Source organism: Megalops cyprinoides, chromosome 10 (genome assembly GCF_013368585.1).
Source record: "Megalops cyprinoides isolate fMegCyp1 chromosome 10, fMegCyp1.pri, whole genome shotgun sequence".
NCBI lineage: Eukaryota > Metazoa > Chordata > Actinopteri > Elopiformes > Megalopidae > Megalops > Megalops cyprinoides.
The window spans coordinates 26,392,067-26,411,462 of record NC_050592.1 but is presented as its reverse complement, the minus strand read 5'-3'; the positions used below and the strand labels follow the sequence as shown (position 1 = coordinate 26,411,462).

Here is a 19,396-nt window from a genome sequence, read left to right as displayed (position 1 = left end):
CTATGAGCAATACAGATTCACAATGAATTCTCCAAATTATTCAAGAGCAAAATCATTTTTCCTCAGAGATGAGAGCTAGGAAGAGGTTGCATAAAAATATAGAAAAAAAACTCAGTGAGGTTTCCTGCCTGAGTATTCGCCAGGTGAATACTCAAAGGTAAGAGCCTCAGAAAGGGGGTAATGCTGATTAGAAAGAGGGCAGAGAGAGGCAGAGGCACCTGGTGAAGGGGTGGAAGGGGACAGCGGGTCCCAAGGCGCGGTGACGAATGGTCACTGGTTGCATCAGCTGCTTCTAATGAAACTGCACCCACACACTGCAATGGGGTCACCCTTTACAGGCCCACACATACACACACTCAACCACTTTCTCCTCAATGGCGTAGACACTTCCAATAACACGCACACACACACACACACACACACACACACACACACACACAAAATGGCCCATTCTCTTATCCAGTGGAAAGCAGACTGTCTCATCACCCACCAGATCCAGCGCATGCATCTGCAGCAGGAGTGGGCGTGGCTGCTGGTGCCCCACCCTCAGCGGCAGCCGGACCGTCGCCTGGGGAGGCCGCAAACGCGTCTGAGGTACCGGAAAGGGGGGGGGGGGGTGGCAAATGTAAAACAGAAAACCCAACATTGAACAGAAAAAAAAAAAAAAATGAGGAGGCAACAAAGAGAAGAAATCACAACAAATCAGACCAGGAGTAGAGCAAAGAGGACAGCTGTATACAACCAGGACTGTCAAAAGACAGTATGACCCCTAGAAACAGGATCTGGCATCAGCTGTATACTGTCTGGTGAGTATACAGCACAAACCAACCAGTACAGCAGTGTGAACAAATCCAAGCAAGAATGTATTCAAAGAAACACAGTTCAAGTTGTATAGAGCTGCATTCAGTGTGCACAATGGCGTGTACGCAAAATGAGAAGATAGCATGACGCTGTAAGAGGCCAGCCTGCTTATAAGGAGCAAGTCGGCTAAGCTCAGCAAAGCATGGCGCAGCGTCGAAAGAGGCCGGTCTCTGTCTTTGTGCTGGCTGCTTCAACAGAGAGCGGGAGCCTCGACCCCTCAAGCTGGCCCAGTGGGAGACCGCAAGTCTCTCACAAGGATCAGTGCAGTCACATGTAATTATACCTCAGACTGCAGAGCAGAGACCACTGAGGTTTGCCTGATCACATCCCAGGTCACTAATTACACCATTTCTGAGAAAGGTCAGCACTTTTGCAATAAGAAAAAGGCTATGAAAATGGAGAACCCACATCTAAAAAAGTAAGTAAATCTTGATTGAGAGGAGCTCCATTTTGTGTGAAGGTGGAACTCCAGAGGTGCTGCAGTATTTCTATGTTAACCGCACATGGCACAACACTCTTTCCATCATTCCATCATTCTTTTTTTTGGTGGGGCTTTGAAGTGAAGTTGGGGAGGGGGGTTGATATGTGTGGTAATTCAGAATCTGCACAAAGAACAGAACAGTCTGAGCTACAGAGCTGAGCTGAGTCTTAATCTAATGCAGGACACCGCTATAGCTAATCCCTTTAGCTAATATGCTACTGTATCTTTGTGCATATATGAATCAATGTGAGCTCTCTTTGTTGCCCTGGAGAAGCACGTCTGCCTAGCTAATCATCAGCAGTAGGTATTCCTCAGCAGTAGGTGTCCTTTGCCCATCCTCCCATTTGTCCTGGAGCTGCCTGGAAACCCACTGACCTCCGAAGAGATCCATGTCTGTGGAGCCAGAGGCAGCTGGGGGGACGGGCAAGGACGCAGCTGGGGCGGGGGCGGGGGCGGCAGCCGCAGGAGCGGGCGTGGCCTCAGCGGCCGCCGGGGCAGCAGTTGCCGTGGCAGCAGCGGCTGTGGTGGCGGGAGCGGGGGCGGAGTCTACAGCGAGGGCGGGTTCGGACAGAAGAGCCTCAGAAGTGCTCGCGGGCGCCGCGGGAGCGGTCAGGGAGTCTGTGGGTGACCACGCCCATCCCCCCCACAGACCCCAGCCCAAAAGAAAGACAAGCAGAGAGAGGGAGAGAAAGAGAAAGAGAAAGAAAGAGAGAGAGGAAATCTACTGAGATCAGAGCGACACTTAGAAAAACACAAGAGCAGAGGATTAACAGGACAGTGACCAGCCTGTCAGTGTTTAAGAGCTACAGCTCAGGTAGATGCCTACAGGCAGAGGGGGGTACTGAAATCCTTCCCTTCACACTACTCACCCTCTCCTAGGAGATCTGTGGAAGAGACAGACAGAGAAATGACAAGGAACAAAAGAGAGAGAGAGAGAAAGACAAACAGCAGCAGGAGAGAGAGGGGAAGAGAGTGTCTTAGTGTGAGAAACATACAGTTTAACGGTATGCTACAAGGTCTTTGACATGGTAAACAACATGAAGAAGATATCCATCTGCTTTTTAACCTGAATAGGGCTTCAAATACCTACAGTAATACATTCATACTTTGTATGACATCTTCCATGGCAAAGCACATCTTTGATTTTGTTCAAATGAAACTACAATAGGCATGCTGTCAGGTAGAAAAGATGTAAAACAGGAGTAGAGAAGGTAGAGAAGAAGTAAAAGTAGGTGCTTCACTTTCCTTTTGGCCCTGCGGCCTTAAGGACGGGATCACTGGACCACTGCAGTGATTGACAGGACAGGGGGAGGGGTCAAAGTGAAATTCAGCAAATGAGATCACTGATTACCTCCCCAAGAGGACGTTGCCGGGGCGGCCGCAGCTGCCGCTCCCGCTGGCTGGGGAGCAGAGGACAGGAGGTCAAGATCCAAAAGGTCATTGGACAGAGCACTGCGAGGAGAGAGAGAGAGAGAGAGAGAGGAAAGGAGAGGAGGAGAGAGATTGAGCCTGAGATGAGGGTGACAGCAGAGTGCACACAGCCAGGATTATCAGCCAAACAGTTCCTGAAGAGTGTGTTTGCTCCCTTATCAATTCAGAGTCTATCCGACACACTGTTGGTCGGGTGCTAAATGGACGCACCTCCACAGCCTGTCAGCAGGAAGTCAGAGTGGACGTCAGAAAGGAAGTAGTCACTCACCTGGTGGCGGACGGGGGGGCGGGGAGTTGCTCAGTGGAGGGGACGCCCTCAGCGGTTTTGGCTGGAGTTGTGGACGGCGAGCCGTTATTGGTGGGAGACCCCTGCCACACAGAAACGTCCACAAGTTCACACGATTAGGTGAGTAATCAAACACGTTCGAATGGGCTGTTGTTTCTATTTTAGCGCTGTCCTGGATATTTAATAATAAAGTATGGGGTGGCAAGACATGCAAGCCAAGATATAGACTATAAGCAGTAAGAAAGTAAGAAATAAAGTAAAATAATTACTCACCTTTGTTGGTGACCTAAAAAATAAGAATTACAGAAAATCAGACAAAAGAAATAAAACACAGCAGAAGCTGATATTTCCTATCATGAAAGCACAAACATTCCAATGGACGGTGCTAATAACCCGATGCAGAAAACAAAGTGCTTCAATATGACAGCACACAACACCACAGCAATTATCAGCTCCGGCTCCAGTAGCTACTCACTTTGAGATAATTGCTTTAATAACAGACAAAAGATTATGTCCCACTGTTCATTTTCCAGACATCACAAAATTATACTTTGTGATGGTGGGACTCAAAGCACATTTGGAGTGAATTCCCTCACAGCAAGATTGATGGTTATGGATAAAACCACGGAATGAGGTTCACACTGATACTGTATAATCACAAAGAGAGGTTCACATCAGGGCAGGAGAGCGGAGCATACTCACCCCTCTCTGTTTTTCCATTAAGACAGAACAGAAAAGGGCAAAATTAGCATACCAACTGAGCGCTTAACAGTTAACTCATTACCTCTGACAGACAGACCACTAAAAATGCCTCAAATCAGAAATTTCCTTTTAACACAGTTGAGATACACACAACTAGGCTTATTTATGTACCCTTTCACTTCGGAGAGCGAGGCCCATGGACTACAGCTCCCTCTATAGTCCAAAGTAACAGCTGTAGATAAAGGACCAGTTACAGTTCACATTGGGTCTGGCACCTTCCATGCTAGGGACTATATACAGTGCCTTCTGCTATACGAACTAGATACTGTGCCCCTTATAGCAAGGACTGGGTACAGCACTTCCAACAGTAAGGACTATGTACAGCACTTTCTGCAGTGAAGATTGGAAACAGTGCCTTCTTCCATGATAACTAGATCTAGACTAGGTCCAGTCCCTACTGTAAGACCTCCTACAGTAGGGACTGGACACAGTACCTCCTACAGAATGACTGTGTGATTTGCCTTCTACATGGAGGACTGGATACAGTATCTCGATAGTAAAGTCTCGTTGCAGCACTGCCTTGTGGGAGGTCAGATAAAACCCTTACTTACCCTTTCTTCCCCTCTAGGGTGTTCAGGTGTGTCTCCAAAGACTCCAGGAGACTTTCTGGGGCCTAAAATTCAAACAATGCAGGGGTGACAGGTCAAATTAGGGGCCTGAAACACAGGGGCCACAGATCAAGATAGGGGTCAGGAACACAAGGGACACAAGTCAATGTAAGGGTCAGGAACATGAGGGTCACAGGTCAATTTTAGGGGTAAAAAATTCACAGGAGTTATAGGTGAGAGAAGGAGTCACAAGCACATTGGGGTCAGAGGTTAATGAAGAGGTCAGAAACACAAGGATCAGAGGTTGTAGAGGTGAGGAAGACAAATATGAGACAAATATAGATTACAAAGGGCGGGGCCAGATGTCAACAAAATGCATTGAAAAACCAAGAAAGCAATAAAAATGAATTACAGAAAAATCTACCCATAACAAGCATTATCTCAACCCTACACCATCGTGGTGAAAGCGTATAAGATCAGGCATGCTCATGCTGATGTTTTCAAACTCAAACCCCGCCCCCCAACAAACCAGCATGACTCACAATTCACTGCAGCATGCTCACACAGGCACAGCAGAGCACAGCAAGCATCTCATTGGCCAAACACTACTCATTACGTCACAGAACAATAAGAAAAATACGCCTCATTGGATGAATAACCTACATCACAGTTGGATAATTGCCTTAAATCACAGTTGTCTTCAGCTTTCTTCTGCCATGTCTCTGTAAAGGTTGCCCGATTGTAAGTCTCGTTTTTCTCCCAGAAGCGCATTATCTGAAGGCTTGCTGTTGAACTGATAACGGACTCTAAAGATCTTTGCATTGTCTGGAGGCATAAGATTCGAAATCAGAGCTAAAATTAAATATCCTCCCAATGGGGACTGATATTACTGCTATATTGTAATGATTGTTAATGCTCTAATGGGACCATCTGATCCTTAATGCACAGTGAATGCATCATGCCTTTATTATGAATTCAGTAGCAGCATGTTTTCACATCTTCATCTTGTCTGAAAATGCCACCATCAGCTTCCATTTCATTTTGTCTTGGTTAAAAATTAATTTCATCAGCTGAAATTCTGCCACCACCCATCAGCACCCAACCTGTACCCCTCACAGCAGCGGTCAACACCCTATTCATCCCGACACTTCTCATACCCAGACCCCTGACCCCCCTACCTGTCTGTGTCACTTCCTATGTCAATGTTTTACCCCCCAAAACTACACCCTTCATGCCCCTACCCACACCCAGCACCACCTACCAGCACACACGCTTATCTAACCATGCCCATCAAATTGCTACCCACACCCATAAGACTCCTTCCCACCATATTTCCCACAACTCTCTCCCTCTGACACCACAGAAGCCATTTGTCACATTCTGTACGGCAGACCACATGCATGTAACCCCACTCCCATTTTTCCAACCACACCATAACTATTGTAACCCCAACCCCACTCCAGTAACTCCACACTAATACAGTAACCACACCCTCAACTCCACTATCCCCACACTAATATAGTAACCACACCCCAACTCCAATAACCCTACACTAATAAAGTAAGCCAACCCCCACTCCAGTAACCCCAAACTAATACAGTAACCACACCCTCAACTCCACTAACCCCACGCTAATGCAGTAAACACCCCTAACTTCACTAACCCCACGCTAATGCAGTAACCACACACCCAACTCCACTAACCCTACACTAATACAGTAAGCCCACCCCCCACTCCAGTAACCCCACACTAATACAACCCCACTCCACTAAACCTACACTAATACAGTAACCCCACTCCCACTGAAGTGACCCATATCTCCCTCCTATATAACAAACCCCCCACTCAGCCTGAAGCCATGTTTTGGCCCACCTCTTAGGGAGTTGTCCAGTGGACTCATGCACACACCCTCCCCCTCCTCCCCGAGCATGTCCTGCCCTCAGCATCCTCTCCACGTCCCGATGAAGCTAATGGTGTTGCTTGTAGTGGCGAACATCAGTGCATGCTTTAATGCAAGTCATCAGCTTGCTCCGTCTGCCAGGATCGGAAAAACCGCACTATCCATAGAGCTTCCACAATATCAGAGCACTTCTGTTCTGTCACGGGGAGTGTGTGAACTCCTCCAACCGGAGTCACACCTCCCTCCTGTGCACATCAATCACCAGCACACCTGGAATTCAGGCTGTGAGATCAACAGGTAATCAATTTAGACAGCTTTTTTTTTTTTTTTTTTCAACATTATGGAAACTCTATATCTACATTCCAGTGGACTAAGATTCAAAGGTTGAACCAATCAGTTTTGTGGTCCAGATCTTAGCAGCGGAATTCTCCAGCAGGTCTCTGACTTTCCGATCGCATCCGTCAGTCACATCCAGCTGTGCTAAAGTGCTGTGTCTGAGAGCAGCTCGTTTAGCAACTGGCGATTCAGTGTCGTTCTCTCCTTCGCCTTTCTCCCCCAAAGCTGTGCACTCTGCACTACTCACACTCTCAGCCTGTGAGATCAATCTGCACCTCTGGAAGCGAAAACAGAGGGGGGCAAGAGTCTGTCAATCACCGCACCGGTGGGATGGGTGTGGCAGGGTGGAGGAGTGGGGGGGCATTGAGGACGGAATGGCACCATGGGACCCCCCCCCACCTGACGGAAATAACATGAGAGGAAGATGACCTGTCCGCTAAGCACTGGACATCTGTGATTGACCAGGACTGGAAGGAGGGCACAGTGTGATTGGCCAGGACTGCTGAAGCAGGGTAGTCTGGGGGTTGTAGGCTAAGCCCACAATGCATGCGCCCATATTAAACAACACTGAACACTGACATGCGGTGTTAGTGGACTACAGCACGTGTTTCACCCCATGGAGAGACAACAACAATGGTGGAGAGAATGACTAGGCAAAGGTACTCACCTGAGTGAGTTCAGGAATATCATTTTTGTCAATTCCTACTTGCTGTGAAAAGAAAGGTTAAAAGCAAAGTGAATGGGAGAGCACACTGCAATGCTTCACACACTGAAATATGTATTGCTTTTGCAGTCCATTTAAGCTTGAAGGTGGGAGTACAAAATGTTTTGGCTCAATAACGAGGCTGTTCTGGTACCTCTGCAATTTTCAGGAACTCGGAAACCCTGGTCATTCGCGTCAGGAATCTCTTGTAGATTTCCAGTGCATCTTTGCATTGTCCTTTCTTCATTTCAAAAAATTTCTCTATAAAAAAACAGGAGAATGTCCTAATTTGATTTTACAATAATCACCATAAATAAAAGCAAACAAATTCACTAAAAGGACTTTCTTTGTAGAAGCCTGTAGTACTATAGACAAATATGCAGTAAGCATTGCTTGCTTTTTGCTTTACGTTATTGGCACCATCAACAGTGTGTAACATCAGAACTGATGGAAAACTATGTCTATTGCTGAACCCTTGATAGAGCAAGCACAATGCCCCTGTGACCTAGCCTGTGCTTGTTACAGTTCAGTGGGATGGACTGAAATAAATAACATGACATAAAGAAATTATATTAAGAGAAGCCATGCCTAGTAAATTAATAATCCCATCATTATAGCAGGCAAACAATTTAATCAGATCCTTGAAAAGCAGGAGGAACGCTGCGTTGATCACTCCATTTATTAGTTCGTTAGGATGAACCTGTCACAGAGAGAGAAGAAGGGGGCAGACCCAGAAATAGGAGAGAGAAAGAGAGAGGGAGGGGAAGAGTTAATATGGGAGAATCTACAGTGTAACAATGCCTTTAATCATAGAAAAAAGTAACTGGTTGCAATTCATTGTCATGATGATGTCACAGTATTGCAATTACTATTACTATGCAAATTCATTGTGTAGACATGCCCACAAGCATGGTCAAGACACAAACAGTATTGAAACACACACCCACATGGAGTTTTTCCCTTTAACTGAAACAGCTTCTGCTGTAGAAGCTAGGCATGATTACTCGTTTCTTGTTCCTGGGGGCCCCAGTCAAAAAGGGTTTTCATCCACAAATTACATAATCAAACTTGTCTGACTCGGCATGTCTGTCAATCCAGAATCCTTACTGGACTAAGGCCCCCAGGCCCCACTGTTTGCCGGCAGTGGACCACAGCACACAAGATTTTACTGCTTCTATTCAGACTGAACTCCGTCAGAGCTCAGGTGAGTTCACTGCTTCTACTCAGATCATTCTCCACCTGAGCTCAAGAGTTTACCGCTTGTAGAGAAAGCAAACTTCTTTATCAGAGATCTGTGCTTAGCTTTGTTCAGTGCTCATACTCACATCAAACTCCAGCAGAGCATCGATCTGGCCCTGCAGAGTGGGCATGCCCTTCAACAGCTTATCTGTACCCATCGTTCTCATCACCCCGTCGGCACTGGGACACAGCGGAGAGAGCAACCACGTCACTTCAGAGCAGAGAGCGAGTTCAGCATGGAATTTTCATGAGGTGTGGAACATATGCTCAGTGTACAGTGTGTGTTCAATGTGGACCTCGTGTGACACGTGGAATGTGTGCTCACCGTGGGGTCGTGTGAGTTCAGTTTGGGCTATGGGTTCAGTGTTAAGACTGCCCCATGTTATGCAGACTCCTGGATTATGGGTCTGGCTTCAGTTATTTCAATGGTTGGGTATGTGTAAAAATATGTAGCATAACTGTTCTCTGTTCTACAGAGAGACGTTGACAGGCATTGCAATGCACACGGATCTAAACAGAGTTTGCAGGGAGTTTGAGCCGGACAAGATGGAGCGTGTATTCACAACAAGATTAATATGCAGTTACAGCGAAAATAGTGTATACTCAGGAGATTAGTGTGCACTCAGGATCAGAATAAGAAAGTCTTCACTTAGGGGGAGATTAGCATGCACTAAGGATCAGAATAATGTGCACTTACGAGGGTGATAAGTGTGCACTCTGGATGAATTTAGTGTGTACTGTAGACTGCTCTGCCCTTAATGGAGTCAACCTGGACAGACTGCAGAAAGGCTGCAGGTATGCACAGAGACAGCTCAATGCCGTGTATGAGACTGAGCTGGATGATAGTCAGGAATGTTCCAACAGAGGCAGAGCTGATATGAACGCCTCATCGCAGCACAGACACTGCAGGGCTATTATGAATACATAATATAATATTGTATACACATATAAGCAAAGGGAGATGTCAGAACTGACTCTGACTCTGAATCAGGGATGTCTCCCGATGTAGCTGCATGTCTGCCCAAACACGCGCTTAAAATCCCCACTCGTTTTCAGTTACGTACATAGAGTATGCCTTTTTTCACCTTGCATTTCAATGCAGACTGTTTACGCACGGTGAATAAATATTCATGCAAAAACGGACCCCGGACCCCGTCCTCCCTTGACCTACCCCTTCTTCACTCGAGCGAAATCGAAGGCCATCTGTCGATACGCGAAGGCCTTCTCATTCAGGTATCTGCTGTAGCGCCTGATGAATGTTGACATGTCGTAGCCTGGAAGACAGGTCCCAGGCCGTGAGATTAACTCGGTGTGGGGTTGAGCAACGCACAAGTGATTCAGCGCTGAATCAGCTTTAGCACTTTTACAGAGACAGGTACAGGCTTTAGGAGTTTTTACAGGGACATACATTAGCGTTAGAAGAGCAGGAAGCCTGCAATCACATTTCTCCAACAGGTCAGGAAGAAGGTTATCTTGTAGTTGGTAGGAATTTCAACAACAAGATAAAGCGGACACTTTTTTCTGATGGAGAACAGAAGCAGTAAGTTGATATGGAAACAGGAAAGTCCAGGGGAATGATCCACAAGGACAAGCTAGGGCCGGTACCAATGCGCTTCACCCAGGGCCACCCAGACAGAGAATCCATAGACATTAAACAGCTCCCTGCAGGAGTCAGCGTTTACTCACCATGGGAGCCGGTTTTGTCCAGGAAATTGCTGAGGTTGAAAAGCGTGTTCCTGGAGGCCAGATATTGGATGAACCTCTGTGGGGACAAAGCACACAGGACACACTACACTTCTCAAACACCGACGGGAATATGAAGTTGCATTACCTCTTGTTCTCAATCCAGCATGAATGATGTGAAGCTCTGCGGTTGTCATGGTGACCAACACTCTGCCTTCACCGCATGGACAGACTGGGGGGTGGGGGGGTGCGTGTGTGGGGCGAGGGGGGGGTGTCGCGGGGGTTGGGTTTGCCTCTCGGGATAAAGGACGCCACAAGCAGTCATTAATTCACTCAACTAACACTGAGCTAAACATATGCTGCAGTGCAGCGATGCCAGACCACATCACATTACCACATTCACTCAATAAGCGAAAGCCTGGCACAGCTATCATACAGTGCAACAAAAGCTGTAACTGCGACATGCTGCGTGATGCAATCCAGCAGCTCATTTTAATCAGATCAGTGCAGTCAAAATCGCTGCATCAAATCTCCACTCATATACTAATGCATTCAAAGGCCCTGACTAGGTTTCCTATCCAGCAACGCTAACACTAAGATCTTCTACATTTAAACATTGTTGCAGGTTACAGTCAGCATCTAGCGTTCTGAAAAACCCTAACAACACCATGTCGATACATTACATTACATTATTGTCATTTAGCAGACGCTCTTATCCAGAGCAACTTACATAGGTTACAGTTTTTACATGTTATCCATTTATACCAGTAGATATTTCAGGAGGCAATTCTGGGTTAAGTACCTTGCCCAAGAGTACAATAGCAGTGCCCCAGTACACTGCCACCTCCATTAACAAGACCCCGATAAAGCATCCTTACAGGATGACAACCTGACAACAACCATAACAACACCCTAACAACACTGTGACATCACCCCAGCGACAGTAGTCCAGACTGCAGATCCCTGAGGAAGACTGCAGTATGTGAGCACAGACCATACCACCCCCCTCTCTACCAGCAGCATCCACTTAACCTGAATAGAGGCATCCCAGTGCCAAGTAAAATTTCAATTCACACCGTGACCTTGTCTCCTGTGGTACAGCTCTAGCTCAAACTGAAAGACACCTCAAGGAGAAAATGTTTTGAAAACGTTTAAATGTGAATAAAAGCCTGAAGGACAACGGTGAACTGACTTGGCATGGAGCGGTGGCAAAACAAGACACAAGCCCACTGTAAGCCCAGAGTATGTCCTGTTCTGTCTGCCTTGGTGTTAACAAGCTGGGTGCTGTGCTGTGAACATGTAGTGTGTGTATTTTGTGTTTGTGCAGGTGTATGTTTCAGTCTGTGGAACAGACTGAAACATACTGAAGTGTGGAACAGACTGAAACATACTGAAGCACTGCTGTTGTACCCTTGGACAAGGTACTTAACCCAGAGTTGCCTCTGTAAATATCCAGCTGTATAAATGGATAACATGTAAAAACTGTAATCTATGTGAGTGTCTGCTAACTGACAAGAAGGTAATGTAACATAACTCTCACAGACTGTGGTTCTTGAACTGCACAGAGCAGGAGGCGCGACTCTCACCGCGGGCCGCCCCACCCACTGACCTCATTTCCGTGGACCATCATGTGATGCGTGGTGACCAGCGCCTTGAACACCACGACCCAGCTGGCGTTGGTGGCCCTCTCGAACAGCGTGTCGGCCATCTGCGGAATGTTGACGTTGGTCTCGTTGGTCGCCTGGATCAGGTCTGCCGGGGAGGGGAGAGAGACAGGACTGTTACAAAGATACGAGCAGCAAGCTCCTTGCACAGTGCCAGCGGGTGCACAGGGAGAAGGAGGCGCTTGTTGCGCACCGGACAGATGATTTCTGCTGATACTCTCTCTGCAGGGTGAGAGCTCATGTGTTTCGGCTCCTGCTGCTTATGTGTCGGCTTTTACCCGCAGGAGGACCCACACCTCCCCAGAGAGGAGAACTGGGTCAGGACTGGGTCAGAACTGGGTCAGAGCCTTAATAGAGTACTGGGAATCTGTTACACACCCGCTGACTGAGAGGCTAAGCGGTCCTCTGAGATTTATCTGAAACTCTGTCCTCAATAGTGATACGGCCATGAAACTGAAGCGCAGACCCTGAGCAGAAATGCAAAGAACCGTCACCACAGACTGCCTTCAGACAACATGATGTCTGAAAGGGTTCTGCTCTGTTTCTAGCCTCACAGACCCCGTATCTGGCATGAGAAACGTGGAAAACGCTTGGATTCTGAGGCTTTAAAATCACACACCATCTGGCAACTCGTGAGACATGACAAAGTGGAGAGTGGTGGATCTGTCTGTGTGTGGACCGGCTGCAAAATGGCCGGCAGTCAATACAATACTGTCTTTCTTGACTTCACAAAAACTCATGGCTTTGTGGGAATGCCTTACTTACACAAGCTCTTATTGGGACTTACAGAGACACTGTATACAATCTGTATTGCATCACAGGTGATATAAGTTATGATTTATTAATTTTAGAAATATTATTCCATCAACAGCACAAAAAAGTGAGCCACTACAGTGTGAGCTTCAATATGACCCTGGACCCCACAATCTACAGTATGTGAACCCCCAGGGAGCGGGTGATGATTCAACAGGGTGAGTTATCTGCCTCCAGTTGTGAGCTGAAGATACGTGCGTGCACACACACACACACACACACACACACACACACACACAGTGTTCACTTATTTATTGTACTGTAGGCAGCATTCTCCCAAAGACTCAGCCCACAGGGTAAAGAAACACTGCATCCACACCCACAAATACCCTGCCAAAACTAGTCTCATCCACTGCAGTCCCACATACAGAAGGCCTTCCTGCAGAAACCCTGCCTACAGAAGCCCCTCCTACTGCAACCCTGTCTATAGAAGCCCTCTCTACACAAGCCCTTCCTGCAGAATCAATACCTTCGGAAACCCCACCTACAGCACGCCTACCTCCAAAAGCCCCTCCTACAGACACCCTGCCTACAGAGGCTCCTCCTATAGCAGCCCTACCTGCAGATGCCTGCTTTATTGCAGCCCTACCCACAGAAAGCCCTCTCAAAGCAGCTCTGCCTACAGTCGCTTTAGCTGCAGGGCCTGGGTGATACCCATTCTCTCTCCTCTCTCTGAATAATTCAAGCAGCTAGAGTTTTCCACCAGACATAGAATACAGATGTAGAGATGCGCAGTGTCTCACGGATATTGTGTTACACAGCAAGAGTGCAGCCATGATGTAATGATTTCTTGGGGGAAATGAGGTAAGCACACGCACACACATGCGCACATAAATACACACACACACACACATTCACTGCCAGTCTTAGGAAGGTCAGGACACTAATTAGATCCCATTCTCTGATCCTTGTCTTTTCTCTCTCGCATGTGACCAATCACTGTCTGTGTTATCTCACTGCTCCGGCCAACCACAGCCTGTGCTCTGTCTTTGTCCTGGCAGGGTTTCAAGTATTGAGCTTTTTACTGAGCGTTTCAGATGGCCACGTACTCAATACAATGGACAGGAAATTGCAGTGGGATACTTTTTCATTTTGGACCTGCAAGAATGTGTGTGTGTGTGTGAGATGGCATGGTCCTCTGGAGAAACGATATCAAGATGCTGGTCAGTGATGAACTCAAACACAACACATGCTACAGACATAGAACTACATTGTGCTTCCCACTAGTTTCTAGTGCATGACTGGCTTGGGCCTCTGACAGGACTGTGTCCTATATCCTTTCAGCAGATTCATGGCTCCATATTCCACGCACAGTCTTAATTTCATTCACAATTCAGATGAAAAGCAGGAAATACATGGTGTAACGCCATTAGAAGGATTATGGGCCATTTAATCAGTCTGTTCCAGATTTAGCACAAAATGGAAAGTCATAAAACAGGACTGAGAAATGAATGGAAAAAAAAATAGCTTTGAAAAGCAGATCACCTCCAAAGAACAAGCGTCAGCAGAGCAGGGTGATGTGTATGTGTATCTGTGTTCATACTGCAATGCATACAGGTTACAGTGGGAAGGGGAAGGCTGGCCCTGACTGGACAGGGGGATCAGAGAGGGGCGGGGTCTCTGTCGGCATGCTCCAGGTCTCTGCGTGTGGCAATGTAATGATGTCATTCCCATAATCCCGCTTTCTCTGCTCCCCCCACTGCACAATGGTGCCTCAGGTGCTGTTGCTTTAAAAATAGAGCGGAGCGCCATGCTGGTTGGGGGGTGGTGTTGGGGGGGGGGGCTGTGCTCACTGCCACCACAGGAGCACAATGCATCAGCAAAGTGACAAGGCAAGGGCTGTTACTGTTAGTGCTGCTGGTGCAGCTATTGTAGCTATCTCTATTACAGTACTGCTGCTGCTCCTAGTACAGCCATTACAGCTACTATTCTACTACTGCTGCTATTACTGCTGCTGCTTAGAATGCTATTGCTACAGCCTTCATTACTTCAGCTGTCTCCAGCTGGAGACAGTCTCCAGCATTATGTATTAAAATACTACTGTGGCACCCATTACATTTACCTCTATTATAGATTACAGCAACATATAGTACTACTTCTATGAGTACAGGCAGTATAGCCATCTTGATCACAGTACTACTGGTGCCATTGCTGCTGCTCCCGCTAGTAATACTACTGCTGTGGCTGCTAAGGCTGCAACTGCTAATACCGCTAATGCTACTACTAATACTACCGCTGCTAGTTCTACTAATGCTACTGCCACTGCCATTACTGCCGCTGCCACTGCTAGCTCTATTGCTGTCATTATTACTGCTGCTACTGCCTCAGTGCCTGGATCATCAGTGTGACAGACAGGAAACAGAGAGAAAAGGAACTGAATTAGCCAGGACTGAGGCACCAGAATCTGCCACCTGATGCATATGTCTGGAAAGCTTCACAAATGGCCCTGAAATCAGCATTTAACATCACAAACTCAACATCTTCCAAATCAACAAATATGAATAATATGAATAATTTAATTTTAGATTCAACAGGTGGAACTGAGCATTATCATTATTTGCAATGAACACACTCAAAATACATAATAGCATGCTGGGATGCCAGGAGTGCAATCTGTCAAGTTAAGGGCTGGGAGGGCGTCCCCCATGCCTATTCAGCATTGAGAGTCAGACCATTTTTGGAGTGTCCCGCAAAAATAACCACAATGAGCCTTAGGTCTGTCTGCTTACACTTTTGTACCGCCTAAACTCATTTACATAGAACTCAGTCATACTGATATTCATATAGAAAACCAAAAATGGTCTAATGTGAATCATTCTGCACTTTCTTCCTTTTTTCTTCTTCTTCTTTGTTGTTGTACCTCTTCTTCAGCTTCTCCACCTTTATTTTCCTGCATTACATCATCACCAATCCCCCAGTTCCCCTATAATATCTCCCACCATTGTTTCGTCCTGTCCAGATAGTATTTTTCAACTACATTTGTTCATCTTAACCAATTACAAGTTAGCTGGCTCCTTATATTTCGAAGGCATCCACCACAGATGTGATGGTGATGCCACAATATCCCAGAGAGAGTTTTGACTTTAATTGTTATGGTTAGATGTTCATTCATCTGCATAAACAGCTATTGAGAGGTAGCTAAGCAGACCCTGCACTGCTGAACTGTTTTTTAAATCTGAGCTTCTGCTTCAGTTCTTGTCCAAATAAATGCAAATGATGAACAGCAAGGCCTGCAACGAGGCGAATGGAGAGAGCGAGACAGATGAGGGAAGAGAAGGAAGGAGAAAGAGAACGAGACAGACTGAGAGAGGGGGAGAGAGAGATAGAAAGACCATGCCAGATTCTGTTTCCATGGCAACGCGCCCTTGCTCGTGAAATGGCATCCAGGGCCAATTTAGTTTTCAAACATTTTCTTCCATTGTCACGGCAACAAACAATTATGCACCTTGTGGAGGGCAGCAAAAAACAGCTCTTCCGGGTACGGCGACGCACCAAGCCAGAATGCAGCTTGCAGAGACCCATTTGCTCTGAGGACAACTTACATTCCCATGAGCACCAAAACTTACCTCATAGTGCTATAGCACACATAGTTACCCCTGCACAATATAACATTGTAAAATAAAACTGTAAAAATGCACTATGTGCATGACACACAATGAAACTCGACATTATACAACAGGCAGAAAACCTGTAGAGCTCACTACAGACAGGAAATATTTTAAATATATATCAAATATTAAAATAGGAAAGCTCCCCCCAGACAGCTAAACATAAATGTATGTAATTCTTCCCACACCTATCAGGGGCCCTCATCAGTCCCCTAGCACACATCTGTCCAGCTCTGATCTGTGGGCTTCACAGCACCTCACAAAGGATGCCAGAAATGCTTTTGCCCACGTGGCCGTGTGATGATCATCTGACCAATATCTGTATTTGTGCCAATGTGGTGGCAGGGCACACCGGAGCGTCTGAGGACACATCCACGTGGGTGTCAGGCAAGACAGACGTACGGCTGTCGCGGCTAATGGCTGACAAAGAGACTTGGCCAACAGGAAGAATGACTCAACAGGGCTTTTCCCCCACATACCTCACATCTCACAGATTTGAAAATTCATGTATTAAATGATTACTTGGCCATATCACCGATTTAATGAATCTAAGCAATGGAAAAGGCTAATCTGTGAAAGTGCTGTGGTTGTGTTAATGTATGCACTGCAGGGGCATATTTCACTGCACATGAATGGAGCATGAAAGGTCTTATTTATAGTCCTTTTCTCCCTGGAGCAGAAAGCAGAAAAATTACCCACAATCCCCATGGCAGTGAGCCACTGTAGCATCCTGGAGAGAACCAGCACAATCCAGATAGAGCGACCATCTCCACTCATCTGTACATTCTGGAGGAATATGCCTCTATCATGCTGTCAAAGCTTCATCTTTAATATTCAGGTGTGCTTAGCTTGTAGCATGTATGAAAAAATTGTTTATTTGTTACTATTATTATATATTTGTTATGAACTTGTAATAAAATGCATCCTAACTGCAAGCCAGTTATTCAAAAAGTTACAGACCAAACTCAAATTCAAAAATGTATAGAGAGAATACACACACACACTCACACACACACACACACACACACACACTGCCTATTCACCCTCAGCTCATCCACAGTGTTCCTGGGAGAGCAGCTATGAGCCACATTGATAAAATAGGAAACAGGAGCCCTCCTGAATTTTTAATAAGGGAGCAATGTAGACATTACTCGACTACTGTACATGGAACTGAGTGCAAATTACCGAAAGTCCAACCTTTTTCCTCTTCGAGAAAGAAGTGTGTGTAAGGACGTGTGTGTGCGTGCTTTGTAGATGCATGTGCGTATGCGTGTGTGTGTGCATCCTCACGCACATGTACTGCGTGTGTGTGTGTGTGTGCGTGGTCATGCACGTGCTTGTGGGTGTGACAGGCAGAAGAATCCTGCTGCTCCCCCCGCCCTGATAGCACTGGATTCCCTCAGCTTCCATCTTGGGCAACCCCAAATCCCAGAGCCCACAGCATTGCGATTATTTGAACAATAATCAAATAACCAGGTTACTAACATCATTCATCAGAACTATCATATATAGCAAGCCTGGTTAACTTTTAGCTGCCGTCATTAACTGCTCAGATTCCAAGGGCACAGTGCCCTCCACAGAATGAGAGGCAGGGTGGGCGGGGGGGGGGGGGGTTACTGCTATGAACTGATTGAGCCTCCACAGAGGCTCTCACTCTTCACACTGACAGCCTCACGCTCAGAGCAGAGATTGGCTGACTGCTGTGCCCCTCCTCATCATGATGTCACACCCCAGCGGTGATTGGCTATGAGCTCAGCCCCTCCTCACTGTGATGTCACACCCCCAGCAGCTTTGGGTTTTCTAGGATACCCAGTGTGACATCATCACTGCAGCACATGCACAGAGAAGGCCATTCCGCAGCAGAGAAAGAGGGAGAGAGAGAGAGAGAAATATAGGAGGGGAGGAAAGGAGAGAGAAAGAGAGAAAAGGAGAAGGAGAAGACAGGGGACAGGGGGAAAAGGAGGGAGGGCTACATTGCTGCTACACATTGTGCCTCTCATTTCAACTGAAAGGATTCATTGGAATGCCAAGTGAATTCTGCACTGTCAAAGCATTAAAAAGAGCAGGCATACAGAAAAGAGAAAAAAGACAAATTTCTCCCTTTGCACCATCTCCCTCTCCCCATCTCTCCCGCCCTCTCTCTGCCTCTCACATCCAGATTGATTTGGTTTGTGTTCCCTCTCCCCATCTGTCAATCTGATATTCAATTAAATTCAGACAGCTTTCTCCCTCTTTCTGCCTCCAGCACAGAGTGTAAGATGAGGTAATTCTCCCTGGTGCTTGCACACCCCTCCGTCGGTCTATATCTACAACTTGCTACGTGTTGTATATGTCTCTGGGTGATCAGTGATATAGAGGAAACATCCAGCTGATCTGAGAGGCATCATGTTTTTTTTCCAAAGATGTAAGTGGACTCCGAAAAACCGCAACTCAGTGGCAACATGTCTGAAATTCAGTTCACATACTAAACATTTAATATACAACATCACATGCTAGACATCAATAGGGACTTCTCCTATCTCTTGTCTTTCTCTCTCTTCCAGCAGTATTGAGTCATCATGGCCTCTCTCTCTCTTTCTCCCTCTCTCTCACACACACACATACACACACCCACACACAAACACACACTCACACACACATAAACATGTACATACAGGCACACACACTCATGCACCTATGTGCACACACAAACACACACACATGCCTATGTGCTGATGCACACCAAACACACACAAATGGTTACACACACACACACACCTATGTACATACGCATACATCTACATACATTCTCACACACACAAACAAACACACATACACACACACACACACATACACTGACATTTACACACACACTTACACAGGTGCAGAGTGTTAGAGACTGACAGAGCAGGCCCACATTCACCATGTCATCCATGACTCACACTGTAATTACCAGCCCAGAGTGACTGAACACAATATTTAACTCACAGCCACACACCCCAACCCCCCACCACTGCTGCCACAAGCAGAGGCAGAAACGTTCCCAGGGGGAGGGGGGAGGCCTCAGAATAAATGACATTTTACACTTCCCTTTCCTGCTCC

At 46.6% G+C, this 19,396-nt stretch overlaps 1 protein-coding gene across 4 annotated transcripts in view; it reads right to left on the bottom strand.

Annotated features, from left to right (window-relative positions):
- The window catches only part of snap91a (synaptosome associated protein 91a), a 34,818-nt gene that overhangs the window by 9,779 nt on the left and 5,643 nt on the right, over positions 1-19,396 (bottom strand). For 3 of the 4 annotated variants that reach the window (XM_036538872.1, XM_036538874.1, XM_036538875.1), the window contains exons 2-16: positions 11,840-11,982; positions 10,234-10,309; positions 9,719-9,821; positions 8,634-8,727; positions 7,897-8,008; positions 7,463-7,569; positions 7,273-7,314; positions 4,373-4,434; positions 3,762-3,767; positions 3,333-3,345; positions 3,042-3,142; positions 2,694-2,794; positions 2,212-2,226; positions 1,718-1,960; positions 491-589 (exon numbers count right to left, since the gene is read on the bottom strand). In XM_036538872.1, coding sequence (XP_036394765.1) covers positions 491-589; positions 1,718-1,960; positions 2,212-2,226; positions 2,694-2,794; positions 3,042-3,142; positions 3,333-3,345; positions 3,762-3,767; positions 4,373-4,434; positions 7,273-7,314; positions 7,463-7,569; positions 7,897-8,008; positions 8,634-8,727; positions 9,719-9,821; positions 10,234-10,309; positions 11,840-11,982 — 1,317 coding nt within the window. The remainder of the gene's footprint in view (positions 1-490; positions 590-1,717; positions 1,961-2,211; positions 2,227-2,693; positions 2,795-3,041; positions 3,143-3,332; positions 3,346-3,761; positions 3,768-4,372; positions 4,435-7,272; positions 7,315-7,462; positions 7,570-7,896; positions 8,009-8,633; positions 8,728-9,718; positions 9,822-10,233; positions 10,310-11,839; positions 11,983-19,396) is intronic. The other variant, XM_036538873.1, reaches the window with a different exon arrangement.